At 44.6% G+C, this 20,154-nt stretch overlaps 1 protein-coding gene across 7 annotated transcripts in view; it reads right to left on the bottom strand.

Moving 5' to 3' along the window:
* SLC39A11 (solute carrier family 39 member 11) overlaps positions 1 to 20,154 on the bottom strand; it is a 551,900-nt gene that overhangs the window by 517,616 nt on the left and 14,130 nt on the right. Inside the window, exon 1 of one of the 7 annotated variants that reach the window (XM_029599268.1) lies at positions 16,308 to 16,416. The exons of the other annotated variants lie outside the window; for them this stretch is intronic. Coding sequence (XP_029455128.1) covers positions 16,308 to 16,331 — 24 coding nt within the window. The 5' untranslated portion in view covers positions 16,332 to 16,416. Of the gene's footprint in view, positions 1 to 16,307; positions 16,417 to 20,154 lie in introns of those variants that run through there. 7 annotated transcript variants of the gene reach the window in all.

Here is a 20,154-nt window from a genome sequence, read left to right as displayed (position 1 = left end):
TGTTTTCCATATGTTATACCCTTATTGCAGCTTACTAAATTAACCACTTAGGGCCTTATTTCCAAACGCTTTTCTCCCATTCTGTGTCTATGGGGAAAATGTTTAGTAAATCAGGCCTTTACATTGTGAACCCTCTGGGGAAAGGAAATTATCTACAGCACTGAATGTAATCTGCTTTGAAACAACTGACCAGCCACAAAAAATGGCAATTTAAAATATACAGCTAAAACTGGCTGTGAATTATAATGTAATATCTGCAAAAAAAAGGGAAGCAGGGTCAGCTGCTGCTCCTATTTAACCACCAATGGCATAGACTGCTACAACAGATCCCTTGTACTGAAACCCACCAAACAATTTTGGTCATGATGTAAATGCACCGATTGGGACTGCAGTTTCTGTGAACTTAGCCAGGTTTGCTTCATTGCAGGATGTCAGTCTCTGATGTCAGAGTATTATGGTTTGTGCTCATAGAGACATTCCGAGTTTACCAAAAACTGAGCCTAGGATAAGCATTTTATAAACACCTTTCAGTAGACAAAAGCGGGTCCGTTTTAAAATATTTACTCCAAAATCTATTTCATGCAAGACTGAGTTAGAAATGTCCATGAGGAACGATTAGCCGGAACATGTGCAATTTCACAGAAAAAAAAATTTTTTTTTTAAAAACCAACTCTTCTCATCCATTGCAATGCCCCAGCCACAAAAATATAGCCTGAGGACAGGCGTGCCAGAGAACATAAAAAGCAATAGCCTGTGCTTACAATTACAGGAGGATTTCACAGCAGTGCCTCAGTTTTACAATGCTCTCTTCTCGTGAAGACAGTAAGCCACAGTGTTTCAGAAGATTGTAGAGCAAAACCCCCTCAGTTAGTTGTAAAAGCCCTCAGATCTTAATAAGGGAGCAGGGCCAGGCTTATCGGCCCAGGGGAAAAGTGAGAGAAGGCTATTCTAGAATATACAGGTATCTAATGTAACTCAGGTCTAATATGCATACAGAAAGAGAAGCTGCCAAAAATCTTTGCTTTTGATTTTTTTATTAAATCTAAATAGATTACCATAGAAAGAGCATCTCCACTGCCAGTCACCATAATAACCAGTGCTCAGTGTCGCTACTGTATTTCCAACCTTTGCATTTTTAATTTGGTACAGGAAACATAAAACCTTGGCCATTTTCACACATTAGATGAAAGAGTTTCTTTCTGGGTTAGAAGCCTCGCTGGCAAAGCAAGCACTTGTCATTAAGATTCTCCCGCGAGTCTGGTATCCTCGCTCTCAGCCAGCATCAGAGCACCCCCCCCCCCCCCCCCCCGTCACCAACCAGCCAGGAATACATGCTGCGAGGGGCCGATCTGCAGGCTGTGGGAGGCTCATGCCGGCAATAAGATTCTGCTCCACCTGAGCCTTCCTCCAATAATCAGGTACAAAGCACCTCATGGGTAGGTCTTAGGCGGCAAGAGACAGCAATTCACGGAATAGGAATAATTCATGGCCAAACTGGATGCCTACTGTAAGGGGATAGCTGGAACAGATTTCTTGCTGCTTATAAAAGGTTACCATGGCTGGGGGCTGACCTGCTCATCATTAAGGATTCAACAGAACTCGCTCATAAATTTGGAGCCGAATTACATTCATTTTACAGATATTCACAATGAGTTTATATATACATCCCCCAATACCACCACCACCTTCTCCTGGATCTCCTTCATGGCTTTCTTCTGATCTCTCTTCTGGCCTGCCAGGTGTCACACCTGAGTTGCCATATAATTATTATAGCTACCTGCATCTGTAGCAGTCTTTTATAAATTTCCTCACCCCGATGCACAGCCGCCTGGCTACATGGACTATGATGCAACTTAAGGCTCCAGCAGGGTCATTCATCAAAATGCGTTATGGCGTTAAGCCCAGTGATAACATCATAACACACACAATATTCATCGCAGCGCAAATGTAAATTTGGCAAATTTATTCAAAGGAGTTGGACTGGGGAGGGGTTTGGGCAGAATTAATGAAAATTAGGGGCATTATCGCACTGTGCAATAGTGCAACGCACACTATTGCATACTTTTAATGTCAGAAATAACTACACCTTTTTTTGCAGGCATTAAGCTGTGTGATATGGCTGAAACGACCATAACGCAATTTGTGATAAATATTGCAAATTCCGATTGAGAGAGAGAGAGAGAGAGAATCTATAAGGTAGCTCACATAGTAGTCAACTATTTATACCACTATAGGAGGGCCAGCTAGTAGCTGGAGGTGAGGTTTTGGTGGTGGTGTAGGGTTTTAGGGCCAGTTTTACATGCAGAGTGTACAAACAGATTACTTCAATGTTCTCTCACCCTAGCTTGATAGCACTCTGGTATCCTTTCTAACTGACCACAGCTATCAAATAAATATAGGCACTCATTTCTCTGACTGGTACACAATCTCCACAGGCGTACCTCAGGGTTCTTCTCTCTCTGCTACACACTTTAACATCTATATTGTTAGAAACGGGGGGTGTTTCAGTGTGCCCTTGGCCTCAGCCCGACCCCAGACGGATCCAGGACCAAACCGAGGGTTGGCGACGTGTCCCAGCATGGCAGAACACGGTCTTACCCTCTGCCAGGCCTGCAAGCTCCCAGAGCCAACAACAGATGATGTTGGTAGGGGAACGGTCCTCAGACTGTTCAGAGCCCTTTCGGACTTGCCGCTTGAGTTAGCATGGAGCAGCAGGCCGGCCTGAGGATGAGGGCAGACAGAGGCCTTGACACGAAGACATGACACCAAGATTGATGCGACGGCATCACAGATGAGGGTTGAGGCAAAGACATGACACCAGGGCGGATGCAACGGCATCAGAGATGAGGAACTTGACGAAGTCCAAACGAGACGAGAAGCTGGGAAGGAAGACATTGGCACTGTCTCTCAGGGCGCCCTACACAGCCCACCTTCACTGGTGGACCCAATGGGCTGGTCGCGGACCACCCTGTCCCACTGCGCACCCTACACAGCCTAAGGAGACTGGTCAAGGACCACGCGGAGAGCAGGACGAGCACAGGAAAGGAATCCAGCTGGCAGAGGCTCCAGTGACCGGAACAGGAACTAGACGGAATGGATTTACCCTAATGGAGGTCACCTGGAGGACTAGGAGAGCTGGAACATTGCAGGAAGAGACATCAGGAAGATCAGACACCAGGACACCTGGATGGGGACCTCAGGCAATGAAGACGAGACGAGGAGCTCCACGAAGAAGACAAGAGCCTGTCGGAGCACTGGACAGCAGGAGCTTCCAGAGCCGAAGTAACTCCGATGCAAGGCAAGGCTGACTGGAAGTTGAAGTCCTTTTATAGGGCTGCAGACAGGCAACTCCCTGGAAGGAGTTTAGATGGCCCACACCTAGCTGGCCCTATAACTACGGAGGAGTGCTGCGGGCCGGCCCCTAGGGAGAAGGGCGTGGCCCAAACCAGGAAGTCCATGCAGACACAAGCAAGCCTCAGTCAGGCCCCAAGAACATTGCGGCCTCCCAGGCCCTGGAGCAAATCCTGGATAGTTCGTAGGTGAGACCCCGGCTTCAAAGCGGCCTCCAGGAAGAGGTAAGGAGCCTCCCGTAGCACTGCTAACAGGAGGATTCATAACATATATGATATCCCTATGTCACCCATTAAATAATCTAGGCATTCAATTCAAGATCTATGCTGATGATATTCAGTTTTTCATTCCTTACACCAATTCCCGGCCAAATACTGTTTTAATGTAAATGCATACCAAAGATAATTAATAGCTGGCTCTCACATAACAGTCTCAAACTTAATACCTCTAAGACCAAAATTCTACATCTATCCACCATACCGCAATCAGCTTGTAGCCCTCCAACTCAACTTGAACTAGATGGTACCTCAATCCTCATAGTCTCCAAAGCGCGAAACCTCGGCATTATATTAGATTCCAAGCTAACCATGTCTCATCACATTTCTACAATAGTAAAAACTTATTTTTTCAAACTACACGTTCCTTATTCTATCCAGATGACTTCCGAACAATATAACAACCCCTAATATTTAGCGGTCTTGATTATTGTAATGCACTTTTAACTGGTCTATTTGATAATGCTATTCGCCCCCTACAACTAGCCCAGGACTCCGCAGTCCGCATCCTAACTGGTACTTCTCGCACAGATCAGATATCCCCAATCTTGTACTCCTTACACTGGCTACCAGCCCAGTTTAGGATTTGTTACAAAATCCTCTCTATCACATACAACTTACTACATAACAACTCGTCTACATGGTTATGCACTCAACTTCGCATATACCAACCCAACAGGAATCTACAATCAATGAATGAAAACTTATTGCAAATCCCCACAATACACATTGCTAGACTTGACATCACCAGAAGACACGCTTTTTCTGCAGCTGGCCAGTTATCTGTAACTCTATTCCTGATGTCCTAAGGCAGATCACCAATCATAAAGAATTTTTTTTAAATCTTAAAACCTTTCTTTTTTCAAATTGCCTTTACAAATGGTTCAGCGTCTTAAGCTTGTCATCAGTACACACCCCTTCAGCACTTAAAATACTTACCAGCCCCTCCCTCGCTCTGACTCACCCCGTTTTTAACCCAACAGGCATATTAATTTCTGTAAAGATTTACCTGTCCTTTTACACATTCTGTCTTACTCTGTTTTTACGTTTTGTATTTGAAGGTTTATGATGTTATCTTAATTATGTAAGTTTTTACCCGGTAAATCGTTTTGATCAACAAGTCATTGTAAAAGCGGTATACAAACATTTTAAAATAAACTGTTAGGAATTGTGGACCTTTGGCCCAAGGTGGGGTTGACGCTACCTGAGGGGTTGGGCCCCACAAGTACCCACTGTCAGGAGACAAGGCTGGCCGGGAACAGAGGCAAACAGGAATTTCGCCAGTACCGGCCCTCGTTCCCCACAGATTGATCCCATGGGTGCCGGGGCCGGCTGGTCTTAGGAGCACCTCTGCGTGGCTGGTCCCAGAGAGAATAGACGGCTGGGTATAGAGAGTGTCAGTGAGGTTAGGTACAGTCCAAGACTGAGGCACTCTCGGAGAGAGAAGGAGAGAGAGTCTCAAGGGGTGAAAGACTACTGCAGCTCCGAAGACTGTAGAGCAGAACCATGTGGGCAAGGCCTCGAGGTGAGGAAGTGCAGGTGCATAGGCTTCGGTTGTGGTATGCAGAAATAGGGCTAGAGCGGGGAATCCACTGTAGCAGGTGCGAGTAGAGTAGCAACGCAGAGGAACTACTTGAGAGACGGCAATGCAGTGACAGGACCCTCTGTAGTAGGAGTGCTGGGGGGTGCCCCGAGGAGCGGGGACACAGAGACACAGTCCAATTGTTACAGCGCTGAGCCAGATCTTGATGAGTAAAGCACTGACGCAAGATCTCCAATGTAGAAGTGTTGAAGCTGGTCTCGAGGAGCGAAGAGCGCTGTGGCAGGATCCCAAGTGTAGTAGCGCAGAGCCAGGCCCCGAGGAGCAGGAAGTGCCGAGGCAGGGTCCCAAGTGAAGAAGCATTGAGCTAGGCCCCAAGGAGCGGGAAGCGTCAGGACAGGAACCCAGGTGGAGTAGCGCAGAGATCCATAGGGTAGACACAGGTCCGGAATACTGGAGGCAGGCACCAGACAGGAATCTTGGAACTCATTGCCATGTCGGTTAGTGGTGGCTGGAAGTAAACCTTAAATATCCCGAGCCCGTGATGTCATCAGCCGGGGACAAGCCTGGAGTTCCCTCCATTGGCCTTTTAAAGGGAAGACAGATGGCCCGCGCGCCTAGGAAGGCCCAGGGTTTGGAATACTGGTCGGCGGCGTCCCAGTCACCACGTGGAGCATGGGAAGCCAGGAGGTACGCGGCGGCAGCGACTGGCCGCCGCCACAAGTGTACCGGGAGTAGTGAGCCAAGATTGACATGGCGTGAGTTGAGCCTCCCGCGGACGGCCGTGGCCAGCGGCCATAACATAAATACAAGTTTGAAACATGTAAGCAGGAGCACCAATATCAAGGCTTCCGCCCAGACATGGAGGCGCATCTCTGGGAGACACCACCAGAAGGCAGCAAATTAAAGCACTTTCCAAAGGGTGGGAAGATCGGCAAGTATGGCAGGTTTCACCAAATTTCAGTTAGATGAAACTTAGGACTGGTATTGAAGGAAGGTTTCTCCAGACTAGGGGGGGGGGGGGTTGGGGGGGAGGTGTGAGAAGGTTAAGAACATTTAAATAATAACTAATGATCAGAGTGGGCTGAGAAACAAATAGCAAATTTTGTGAATCCCAGCTGTATTCAGTTGGTTGTGCTCAGGTGATAAACTGTACAGGGGCAGGATCTGAACCACACAGAAGTCCTCTGTTGGTAAAGTACCCTAGCTGCCAAATTACCCACTTACTTTTAAAGCCTGTGCACAACAAGCCAACTGTCAAGATACTCAACCTTAATAGCCGTCTCAGAAAATCAATCTGCCTTCAGCAAGATTGCATGCACTGAAGACACAGAGAGGATCATTTTCAAAACAGCATAAATAGGGGCTAAGTCGACAGGTACTTTGCACTTGCAAGATTCAGCCCTAATTTTCAAAGTATATTTATATGTATAACTCCACTCAGAAAATTCGTAGTTTGCCCAGTTCTGCATCTAGACATGCAAGCACAAAGTTACACCTGCTTGGGGAGAAGGGGTGACCTTCCTAGTATAGATGCGCACATATACTTTTGAAAGAATGCGTGGAAATCTTTGCCCCGCCCCCAGGAATGCCTCTTGCTGTTGTGCACAAAGACATGAACGAAACATGATTTCGCAGACGCTTTTGTGTGCCGAGGTCTCCAGTTCATTTTCAAAAGCCCATTTATGTGCATAAAACCGAGTAATTTTTGTCTTTATTTGTATGTAAATTGCAATTCAAGTCTAAGTATAACACTTGAAAAAAACAGAAATCGAAACTAAAATTCTACCAAAAATCATCAACACATTATTAAATATAATACTGCCTCATAGCCTTCTTCGTAGGTGTATTAGCATTCTTTTTGTTAGTTGTCCCCGGTGCTAGTGCTTGCTTCTATTTCCATTAAGACAAAGATCTTGGATTCTCCTAATTACGGACTTGATCTTTGCTGAGGGGTCATATGTTTTCTTCTTTTTTTTTTTTTTTTCTTTTTCCTGGTTTGTTATCAGCTCAGATTTTCTTTGTTCAAGTTTATCTTGATATATATATCGGAAATTGCATAAATAAAAAGTTAAAAAAAAAAAAAGACAATAAATCCTGTACAATCCCCCAAGGAGTGGTAGGGGCAGAAGAAAGTCAAATCTACCCTCCCCCCTTCCAAAAAAGAAAGGAGGAATAAAACCCCTAAATAAAGAAAAGAAATAATATACAAAAAGGAGGAAAAACACTTGGACAATCACATAATATATTGAACAAGCAATAGGATACCCCACCACCATCCCCCAAGGAAAAGTACATATTCAGACCACTTATCGGGCCAGAAAAACCACAGGTTTTAAATTCCTGCCACATTCACCGCCCCCAACTTATCTGGGTAAGTTTCTATCCAGATAAAATTTTAACTGGAAAGATAGATCAAGCACTGACGGCGTGAGGTTTGCTCCGATACAAAAACTTTTGCTTATTACCTTGAAATGCCTCATACTGGCCACAAAAAGAGGGCGAAGGAAAGGACTTACCCTGCGGTCCCTCCGAGCAACCCCGTATCGGCCCCATGAATGCTCACATCATTCACGGGCAACGATAACGGAAGTGGAGTCACTGGGAGGTGAACCTGAAGACGAGGTGCAGGCTTCTCCCCCCTGACGTGTTCATTTCCCTGTCTCCGATGATGAGAATCTCTCCGGCTAACCCAGCTGCAGTCCGGGACCCAGATGTGAGCTTGGAATGGGGGCGGGATGATGATGCCATTAGCCCCGAGTTCCTGGCAGAGAGTTCACCTCAGAGGGGAGAGACAGCGGACTTTAAGCGGGACTCTCTTGGCATGGGAGCGGGATTATTAGACTTGGGAAGGCAGAAAATGGAAAATGAAAGATTTCACCTATCTTCGACTCCAACTATGGGAGCTTTGCCTATACCCCAGCACTTCTCTTTGGTAAGACCTGTAGAAATGACACTGGACACTATCTGGGAAGCAATTGAGGGTCTTGGTAACTCTATCACTGCTCAGTTAAACTCCTTGGTTTTGAAATGCAATGATAATGGTAATTGACTTCAAATCTTGGAAATCTCTAAAATAAATATATCTCAACAAATTCAAGAAATTAAACAGGAAATGGGGGACTATTAAACCTGTTCAGGAATCCCTCATTAAAGAAAATTCCTTGGTGCTTAATAAAACGGAGAACTTAGAGAATCTAGTACAGGGAAGGAATCTCCGTTTTGTCAATGTTCCTAAAGTACCCTATATTTTGCCTCAAGATATGTTTAGATGATATTTGGTTGAAGTACTGAAAGTTCCGGAACAAGCAGTCCCTCCAATATCAAAGGCATATTATCTGCCTCCTTTTAAAAAAAAGATAATGAATTACAAATTGAATCACAATCTATGGTGCCAAGAGAACACCTACAAAAAAAATTGAACTTGGATATTACCAATATTTTGCAGATCTCGGATAGTGTCCAACGAATCCAGCAACTATGATAGTAACACTTGTAATGGAACTGAACAGAGACTAGTTTTGAGGATATTTTTCAGACAAAGGGTCTGCGGCCTTTTTGCATTTTCAGGTCAGGGTTTTCCCAGATGTATCCAAGCAGACTTAAAAGAAGAGAAAGCAATTTTTATTACTTAGACCAGTGATTCTCAACCTTTTTCCCCATTGTGACACACCTGACAGACCATGCTCACATGTGTGACACACTGCTCATTACAATTCACGGCAGAAATAAAAAATAAAGGCCCAGTATTATTTTTATTGTTAAGAATGACACAAGGGAAAGATAAGTATTCTGTCTGAACAGAAACTGCATAAATAGTAAACATCCCACACCAAAACAGCACCAATTTCCAGTACTCAAACAGTAAACACCTTACTTAAGGAAAGGCAACACTGAAAATATTACACCAGGCCTTAAGACATCAATACACCTCCTATTAGGAAAACGGAACAAGCCAGGTTACTATAGAGCCCTACACAGAAACTACATGCCAGCAGAAAACCTCACCTCAGTCACATGTGCTGACCCTCACCTAACAAAGAATAAAGAGACCATAAAGCATAACTAGAAGCATGCCAACAAAAACTGAATAGGAAACTACAACAAGCCAGGGCCTCTGTATGCAGTGTAACAAAGGAAAAAGAGAAACATCGCCAGTCCTTATAAAACAAATCAAGAAATATAAAATCTATAGCAGCAAAACCATACCAACAAAAAGAACAAATTATTTTTAAAAAGCTGATGAATGGAATATCCAATAATTAAAAACTCGTATCAAAAATTTCTAGATACCAATAAAATATTTCAAAATAGCAGACACAAAGGCCCAATAATGAAAATTAATAAGGATACAAAAAATGTTTTGCTCTGCATACCTGGGAACATTTGACATCCAGGTGCCCTAAGATTGTTTTGAATTTGCAGAAGGAGGGATAGTTTGCTTGCAACTTTCTCCTCTCTCTCTCTCTCACTGGCTCTCAATCGCTCACATATACACATGCTTTTTCTCTCTCACTTATATAGGCTCTTAATTACACATTTACACACATGCTGTCTGTCTTTTCACACTTACACACAGAGGCTTTCAATTGCACACATACATGCTGTCTTTTTCTCTCACACACAGACTCTCATTCACATGCTTACAAACATGCTCTCTCTCTCTCATTTATACACATGCTCTCAATCACATACTCACATGCTCCCTCACCTAAACCAGCTCTCAATCACACACAGACACACATGGTCTCTCTTTTATTTATACACACAGGCTCTTAATCATACATACACATGATCTCTCTCACACATAAAGGATCTCAATCTCACACACATACTCTTTCACACAAACAGGTTTTCAATCACAAACTTAAACATACAGGTTCTCAGTCATACACTTCCATTCATACTCTCTCTCACACACATACTCTCTTTCACATATACAGGCCTCAATCACTCACATACATGCTGTCTCACTCACACTCATAGGACCTCAAACACATATGCTTGCTCATTCACTCACTCTCCCCCCCCCCACCAAACTAGCGGCAGCAGCAGCCTCCTCCACTTCCAACCCTAAAGACAGCAGCATCCTCCTTCACTTTCAGCCCTCGCAGAGAAAGGAGTCCCATCGGCCGCGGGGGTTGAAGTTGTTCTTCGTTTTTCTCCGAGCTGCGCTGCTCATTCCTCAGGCCGCGCCTCTCTTCTCTTCTTCAGGCCGATGCTGCCCACACTAGCATGGTCTCTTCTTCCCGCACACGCTGCTCACCCCTTCCTCTTCCGGGCCACGGGGGGGGGGGGGGGGGGCGGGAAGAAGAGAGCATGCCAGTGACGCTGACTCCAGCTGTTCTGCTGTGTTCTGCCCGGGCTATCACAGCATTTTAAGCCTGGGCGGAGGACCTATTTTGCTCAGGTAAGAGGAGCAGCTGGGTCAGCGGGGGACCGGGAAGTGTGGCGACACACCTGTGAGTGCTTGCCGACACACTGGTAGAGAACCACTGACGTAGACCCAGAATGTTACAGATTGGAGCTTTCTTTTTGTTAAAATTTCCTTGTAAATGCTATATCCAATATAAAGATATGTGTCATATCCTTTTTTATTTTACCTTCTCAGTTAACACAGTTTCTATGTGATTAGGTTGTGTATTCAGAAGAATCTTAATTGTAGCTTGTACCTGATTCCCAGTTAAGCTGAGATGGATTCTCAAATGTAAATGTGAATCCCGTAAAAATAGTGCTGCTATTCAAATCTTTATTTTGTTTCCTGGAATTCTGTAATGGGATCCCACAGATCTGTGGACTTTTGGAATGTACAAGGTTTCTAGAAGTATGGTGGATTTTTGTGATTCGTGTAATGATTCTGTATCCTCACAAGTTTATTTCTATAATCAAGTTTATTCTTGAATTGTAACTGAAATTGCATAAATTAAAAAATATATATATATATTAGCTGGATAAGTCAGAGGCCTTCAGGAATGGGACTGACTCGGATAGTTTAGCCACATAACGCTGATATTCAGCAGTACCTGGATGAGTCTGCTTATGCTGTGGAGTGGTCCTAAAGTTATCCGGACAACTTTGATTTTTTTTTTTTTTAATTATTTATTGCATTTTAGAATACATTCAAGCAAAACTTGAAAAAGAAAATAATTGACATAGTTATATATAAAGATAACCTATATATAGGCCATCAAAAACTCAATATAGGAAAATGTATTAATGCCAAACAATAATCCAAGTCCTCGAATATTAGGATCCAAATACTATTCCAGAACAAATAGAAAGCAAATATAAAGGAGAAAACTAGCTTACAGAGGGGTATCATATCTAGTACAAGGACTCACATTCCCAACCCATAGGAGGACTGCTAGCATTTGAAGGTGGGTTTCCTTCCACATAACTGAGATGGGTGAAAAAAAGTATAAGAAACATCATTATATTTTATAAGGCATTTACATGGATATAAAGAGGGCACCCGAATGTAGAACTCTAGGCCTTATCAAGAGGAATTGTTTCCTCTTTTTCTGCGTATATCTAGCTAAGTCCAGAAAAACTTGACCTTTAAGATTAAGGAAAAGCTCTAAATGATGTCTAAAAAATTCTTAAGAGTCCAATCACTATCTGATTACAAAAGGAAGGAAACAATTAAGGTCACTGGTTGAACTATTTCACTATCAGAATTCTCAAGGACCTCTGAAATATTTAAAATTATCAGAAACCACTGGAGTTAGAGACTGCATATTTTGTCCCTCATCAGGTTTTTTCTTCAAAAGTGGTAAATAATAAATCCTTGCAGTTGGTGGAATAGCATTCTCTGGAATCTTTAATATTTCCTCCTCATATCCTTTGCCGAAGTGTAGAAAACTTTAGGAAAGTTAATAAAACGCAGATTCCTTCCACGAATTTGATTTATAAATTCTCAATCCTGTTAGTCGAAACCTGATTTTCTTTCATGAGTGCTCGCTGTAACTCAGTCACATTATCAATTTCCAATTTAAGCCCCACATTCTCCTCTTTCAAAGTCTGAACTTGATTTTCAATCTGAGTGACTTATTTAACCAAGGGATTCAGCTGGGCAATTATATTAGAATTTAAAGTCACAATTGCTTCCCATATGGTTTCTAAGGAGAACATAGGAGGTCTTACTATAACAAAGGGATTAAGAAAAGGTATTCCCAAAGATGAGATTTCTCCATGAGGGGTTCCTCTTCAAAATGCTGCTGACAACCTCAGAGGGGAACTGCACCTGAGACACTGGCAGAAAACCAGCCGGACTCTGCAGCAACGGTCACAGGCATCGCAGTCTCAGAACGAGGCTCGGAAGACGTGACACAATCAGGATGTGCCGAGCTCCGGCACAGTGAGAGGATCCTTGCCACAGCGGGATTAACAGGAGCCGTCCTTTCCGCCGGGGATAGCGATGTAACAGAATCTGGGAAAGAGTCGAGTACCTCTTCTTCTCACCTCTCTTCCAGCGATTCACTCTCCGGCAAGCGGACTCCTCGCTGCACATGCATATCCACTGGGCCAACAATTGGACCCTCAGGAGGGGGCATTGAGACCTCCCTCTCCTTGGCCCTTCGCTTGTGGCTAGAATGAGGCATAATAAACGAAACGGGAAACAAAATGAGAAGCGAGATGCGAAGCCGTGTAGAGCTAGGTCACCATCTTGGATCCCGTCCGGACCCGGACCCCTTTGATTTATCCAGCTACATTCAGCAGTGTATACAGATACCCGGGTCTGCCCATGGATGAACATGGATGTCTTGGCATCATGCGGAAGAGCTCATTATAGATTTCCTATCTTGTAAAACAAAATCACAAGAAGTTGGGCAGGGTTCCCAAAAAGATGTACTAGTTTGCTTTATTACAAACCAGATATTTACAAGAAAATATAAGATGAAAAAGTAGCAGTTAGAGTCAAAACCTCCTGTATATGGGCTAAAACAATTTCTTCTTAACCGGTGTGGTCTTCTCAACATCAGGAAAGACCCTGATCTTACACGTTCATAGATAAAAAGTCCCTTTTGGCAAAAAAAAAAAACCAGAAGCCATGAGTATAGCTTTGGCAATCTCTTCCCTTGTTCAGGATTTGGATTAAATCAAGAGAGCTGAGACTAGCAGAGGGGAAAGAATGCTCCTGTGATGCAGGTGGCATTGCCTCCTTCGGCATCAACAAGATTTCTATCATATAATGCTTATACCTACCAAAGGCCGAAGCTTTGCCACCTCTAGAGGGAAATTTATGAATAGCCATGATGTTCTTCCAAGAGGCCTTTCCTAGCATTTCCATTTTTGCATACAGAACACAATTGTTTTTAATAATTCAAGTATTCTCTGCTTGAAGAGCAGAAGCTTGCCCTTCGGGGTGCTCAATTTCATGTGTATTGTTCTGCAAGACTGTATCCTGAGAAGAACAATTAGACAATCGACAAACGAAACCTGGATAATTTAGAAATACAACCTGATACTACAGGTCTCAAAGTCACGACAGCCAGCCAGATGGTCCTCAGAGAGGCAAGCACGCTCTTCCAACTGAATTGTACAATCGTTGGAGTAGGAGCATGGAGCCCAAACCCACCTAACTCTTCCACAGATAGACTGCCAGTCTGTATAACTCCTCCAACATTGACAAAAGAGCAGCTGGGAATGGATCCCCCAAAGAGTGATAACTCGCCGGCATCTTTCTGTCACTGCACCACTGCGGGAATCCAGAACCTCTGACATTATGCCAGGAGGGCGATTCAATCCCCCTGGACTTCAATCCCGGAAGTGCGCACAACACACCCTGAGTCAGCCACAGAAATAACGAGAAGTTAACGTGCTGGAAGCTGGCGAACAGAATGAATCCAGTAACCCAACAACGAAATGTGGGGACACAACCTGAGTAGGTTGGCACTTTACCCTTATATTTCCCCACACAGGCAAAAATAAAACAAAGTTGTTACTGAAGTCGGAGTTGCACAAGTCAGCGCGGTCCAAGCTGCTGCTATCTGGATCCCTCCACCTCCACCCCCGCCCCTTTTAAGCTTGCACAAAACAAGATTGATTTACAAATTCAAGGTACCCATGTAGAATGCATTTCAATATCAGGTTGTTAATGTGGTTAAAAGTACATGCGTGTGCTTACAGATTTTAAGAGAGCGTAAACTGCATGCTGTTAGGATTCGTAGGTTGGTGGGCCCTTGGCCCGAGGTGAGAGATGGTACCGCCCACGGGGAGAAGCCCCACTGAGCCTCACTGTCGGGAGGCAATGTCTGAGCTACAGGTGACACAGCCCAGCGAGTACAGGAAGAGCAGGAGACTGGGGTGTGGATGAGGTTTGCCAGAATAGATCCCCCTAGTGGTGAAGTGCTGAACAGACCCCGAGGAGCGGGAATGCAGGCAGGGTATGGAGGAGCGCTTGCGAGGGCGACCCCAGGGGGTGGAGCCACAGAAAGAGTCAGCACGGGGACTAAGACGTAGGCTTACCCGGGACATGGGGAAGCCTAGGGATCTCTGGCAATGCAAGAGAACAATACCCCGAGGAGAGGGGGAGTGTGGTACAGTCTCAGAGATAGGCAGAACGCTACCCCGAGGAGCAGGGAGCAGAATGTCATAACAGAGTATACAAGGTGCTGCCCCAAGGAGCGGGGGAGCGCGGCTCGGTCCAAAGTTCACAAGTGCTACCCCGAGAAGCGGGGGCGCGGCTTAGTCACAAGTGGTGGCAATGGCCCGCGGAGCAGGGTACACCAGCGCTAGGTCTCCACGAAGCAGAGCAGTGAGGCAGTAGCCCACGTTGGTCTCCACAAGGCAGAGTAGAACGGCAATGGTCCGCAGAGCAGGGTACTGAAGTAGAGTCTCACAGGTAGAGTAGAACAGCAATGGTCCACAGAGCAGGGTACACTGAAGTAGAGTCTCACAGGTAGAGTAGTTCCTAGAGTAGCCCTGAGGAGCGGGCGAGATGGCAGAGAGCATCAAAGGCGCAAGGCCCTCCGAGGAGCGGATAGCCAGAGACAGGAGTAGGGCCTCTGAGGAGCGGGTATCGGAGAGTGTCTCACGCCAGGAGAAGCAGGAACCAGCGTCCGTAGCAAGAACAGCAGGAATCAGAAAAGGAACTCGCTGCCAAGTCGATTAGAGCCAGGCCCTGATGGTACTTAAGAGTCCAGGGCTAGTGATGTCATCAAGGGGAGACGCCCCTGAGGTTCCTGCCCTGGCATCCTTAAAGGAGGACCATAGAGCGCGTGCGTGCGCCTAGGAAGGCCCGGGAGAGACATGGCAGTCGGCGGCATCCTCGCCGCCCTGGGGAGACCTGAGACGGAGCCATGAGGGTCGGAGGCAGCTAACCACAGCCGCGCGTCTTCCCAGAGGAGAGAGGGCAGCGAGGCACGAAGTGAGTAATAGCGGTCGCAGCCGTCTGCGACCGACAGTCATAACACATGCATGCTTTTTTTTTTTTTTTTATTAGAAGTACACCCAAAGCTTTCCAACACAGCTATAAAATGTCCACTGGAGAGCATCTTTTTTATGCTCTTATTTTTGGGCAGCTAAAAAACATCAACTTAGCCAGATATAGCTGGTTTAAGCGAGTTAACTATTTTTTTTTCATTATTTATTAGTATTTGCAAAGAAAATACAGAATCTCATCAATTAGAAACCAAGGAGTAGATCACAATAGAATAAAGACCATGAAATACAATAGTAAGTAGAGACACTGCAATCAAAGTGTGTACCAAGAGAGCACAATATAAAGGCAAAAAAATAAAAGAAATTCAGCATAATAATTTTAGCCCTTCAATCCTATGAAAGAGTCGTTTTATCTTGGAGGAATTTCTCTACTTGTTCTGGGTCAGAGAAAATGAACTGTGCTGCAGCCAACCTGATATGACACTTACAGGGAAGCACAATTGAAAGGTAGCCCCTAGAGCTGTCTGTCATTTTTGGAGGAATAACTTGAGTCTTAACTGTGCAGATTCAGTTACATCTGGATAAACCATCAATTTATTCCACCCAAAAAAGATTTATCTTTTAATTTAAAGAAAAGCTTTCGAGTCTGCTGTCGCTCAGGCTCTAAAACATACGTTACAATTAATGTTGCACTAGAGGCAGAATAAGAAATCAATGTTCGGAGCTAAAGAATTGTTACCTACTACAGAGGGACTAACCTCATTAACATGTCGAGAATACATATCTCCAGGCTTTTCAATGGAAGATAAAAAATATTCAGAATCGGAGGTATCACAACAGAAGAAAGCTTCAACGTTTCAGAGTAAAATGTCAACACCATCTCTCTAGGAGATACTAAAGGAGAGAAAGGTAAACTAATAAAATGCAAGTCAAATCTCACTATTTTCTAATTTATGATGCAAAATATCATTGTCTTTTATCAAAGCCAAAGAAGAGGTCTGGGAAGTCAGAATGTGATCTTCTATGGCTCCTATTTTACTCTGCATTGCTTGAATGATCTGTGATTGGCTACCCACTTGTAAATGAGGTTGTTCAAATGATTACATGGCTTTATCACTTCTATCAGGCCGATGCAATACCATGTGCTCAGGCTAGTGCACAGGTTAACCCACGGTTGGGCACGTGTAGCTAATAGCGCTCATCGCATGTAAATACCATGTTGATAAGGCAATTAGCTATTACCCTTTATGTAAAAAATAAATATGCGCCTGACGCGTACATTTTTACCCTCAAAATTATCACCAGTTCTGGAGCTGGCGTTACGTCTTGAGGATCGCCAAAAGTTAACAGAAAAGCCGAAAATACGGCTCTTTTGTGGTTCTTCTGACTTAATAGCATGGCGATATTAAGTCAGAGGAATTGAAAAAAGGAGTAACGTAAAAAAAAAAAAATGTTATAATTATAATAAATGTTTTGCCGGCAGTCAATTTAGGAAAATGGATGCTCAATTAACAAGCGTCTGTTTTCCTAACCTGTGGCTGTGCAACAGATTAGGAAAATGGATGCTCATAAAATTGAGCATCCATTTTCCTAACCCGCGCACAGTCACTTCTCCCGGGCACCCCGATGCCACTGATGCGCTAGGGATGTACAATTTACCTCTAGCGCGTCCTTTCTAGCACAGCAGCTCATTTACCTATTGCATCGAGCACCCAGGAGATATGATTGTACATTTTAGCGTGTTGGAATTGCACTGGCCTGTATGAGAGATCTTTCTAGATCAGTGGTTCTCAACCGGTGTGTCGCAACACACCAGTGTGTCGCCAAGAACACGCAGGTGTGTTGCCACACTTCCCGGTCCCCCGCTGACCTAGCTGCTCCCCGGTCCTCCTCCGCCCGGGCTTAAAATGCTGTCAGCCCGGGCGAAACGCGGCAGAACAGCTGGAGTCAGCGGCACTGGCACGGTCTCTTCTTCCCGCCTTCCCCCCCCCGCGGCCCGGAAGAGGAAGTGGTGAGCAGCGGGTGCTTGCGCGGGAAGAAGAGACCACGCTAGTGTGGTCAGTGTCGGCCCGAAGAACAGAAGAGAGGCGCGGCCTCAGGAATGAGCAGCGCGGCGCACAGAAAAATGAAGAAGAACGTCAACTCCCACGACCGATGGGACTTCTTGCTCCGCCAGGGCTGAAAACGAAGGAGGTTAGGATTGGGAGGAGGCTGCTGCTGCCGCTAGTTCCGGGGAGGGAGAGCGAGTGAATGAGCAAGCATGTGTTTGGGATCCTGTGTGTGTATGTGTGTGAGTGAGACAGCATGTATGTGAATGACTGAGAGCCTGTATATGTGAAAGAGAGTATGTCTGTGATTGAGAACCTGCCTGTGAGAGACAGCATGAATGTAAGTTTACGATTGGGAACCTGTATGTGTAAGTTTGTGATTGAAAATCTGTTTGTGTGAAAGAGTATGTGTGTATGATTGAGATCCTTTGTGTATGAGAGAGATCATGTGCATGTATGATTAAGAGCCTGTGTGTATAAGTAAGAGAGAGAGAGCATGTGTGTCTGTGATTGAGAGCTGGTTTAGGTGAGAGAGCATGTCAGTATGTGATTAAGAGCCTGTGTGTAAATGAGAGAAAGAGAGAGAGCATGTTTGTAAGCATGTGAATGAGAGTCTGTGTGTGAGAGAAAAAGACAGCATGTATGTGTGTGACTGAAAGCCTGTGTGTAAGTGTGAAAAGATGGAAAGCATGTGTGTAAATGTGTAATTAAGAGCCTATATAAGTGAGAGAAAAATCATGTGTATATGTGAGTGACTGAGCATGTGTGTATAGGTGTGTAATTGAGAGCCAGTGTGAGAGAGAGCGCTGGTATGTGACTGAGAGAGAGGAGAAAGTTCCAAGCAAACCACCCTTCCTCCTGCTAATTCAAAACAATCTCAGGAGACCTGGATATCAAACGTTCCCAGGTATGCAGAAGAAAAAATTGTTGTATCCTTATTTTTCATTTCTTGGTCTTTGAGTCTGCTATTCTGAAATATTTTATTGGTATCTAGAATTTTTTATATGAGTTTTTAATTATTGGATATTCCACTCATCAGCTGTTTCGAAATAATCTGTTCTTTTTGTTAGTACAGTTTTACTGCTACTGATTTTATAAGGATGGGTGATGTTTCTTTTTTTCCTTTGTTGCACTGCATTCAGAGACTCTGGCTTGTTGCAGTTTCCAATTCAGTTTTTGTCTGCATGCTTCTAGTTATGCGTTTAGGTCTCTTTATTCCTTGTTAGGTGAGGGTCAGCACATGTGATTTAGGTGAGGTTTTCTGCTGGCGTGTAGTGTCTGTGTAGGGTTCTATAGCAGCCTGACTTGGTCCGTTTTCCTAATAGGAGATGTATTGGTGTCTTAAGACCTGGTGTAATATTTTCAGTGTTGCCTTTTCTTAGGTAAGGTGGTTACTGTTTAAGTGCTGGAAATTGGTGCTGTTTTGGTGTGGGATGTTTACTATTTATGCAGTTTCTGTTCAGACAGAATACGTATCTTTTCCTTGTCATTTTAAACAATAAAAATAATTACCGGAGCTTTACTTTTTATTTCCGCCATGAATTGTGATGAGCAGTGTGTCACAGATGTGAGCGTGGCCTGTCAGGTGTGTCACGATGGGAAAAAGGTTGAGACCCACTGTTCTAGATTAGTCACAGCAGATCATAATGACTCAAGTGGGATAGGGGCAGTGTTTTCCCCAACATTCTTGAAGTAGTCACTGACCCAGTGACCTCAGGAACAGAGCTCTTGTTCGTAGCTGAATTGGGACCAGTTTGAGGCATAGGACTATTGATCGTAAAGGGAGAATCCTGCCCCACCAGTACAGAAGTATTATCACCTACTTGAAATGGAGGCGGTCTAGTCAGGGCTGCGAGATAACCAACACACTCCCAATCCCCTGACTGCATTAAGCTAATAATAAAGGAATTCAATCTTGTCTGAAGACCCAGAAGTGTGACAACTACACTGGCTGGCACAGCAAAGTGCCTTTCCTCTTCTTCACCATCGAAGGAGAATCAAGGGAGTGAAGAAGAAAACTGAATGGAGGGGCGTGCCCCTTTGGCACGCGGCTTCGGCATGCCAGCAGCAGTGCGCCACAGAAGAGCCAGCTTTAAGGTGTCCCAGGATCCTGAGTAATGATGTGGCTCCAGGCAGACTCTCTGACCCCCAGATCTCACCAGCATTTGAGTGCTCTCTACCACCAGGGCTCCCCCAGGTTAACTATTTTTACACGTAGAAAATATGCCTGAAGCTTTGAAAACATACTCTATGAAAGAAGGCTCTAGGAAATAAATGATCATCTGCTGTATCTACAGATTTGGTTTAATGTTTCCCCAAATGCTCTCACTGCACCATATCATGCTAGCACAGCTCCACAGCCGATGTCATCAACCCAAGACTAAGTCATTCTCCAATAACATCGGCTAAAGACAGAATGCAACCTGAGTGCCGGCCCCCACATTCTCTGTGCAGTAACCGAGTGCAGAAAGGAATTTATCAACAAACGGACAGGAATGGCACGTGGCAGTGCAGATACACACATGTAACTGAAAAGTATCGCCAGTTCTACACAGTG

Source organism: Rhinatrema bivittatum, chromosome 4 (genome assembly GCF_901001135.1).
Source record: "Rhinatrema bivittatum chromosome 4, aRhiBiv1.1, whole genome shotgun sequence".
Taxonomy (NCBI): Eukaryota; Metazoa; Chordata; class Amphibia; order Gymnophiona; family Rhinatrematidae; genus Rhinatrema; species Rhinatrema bivittatum.
This window is presented reverse-complemented; position numbering and strand designations above follow the sequence as displayed.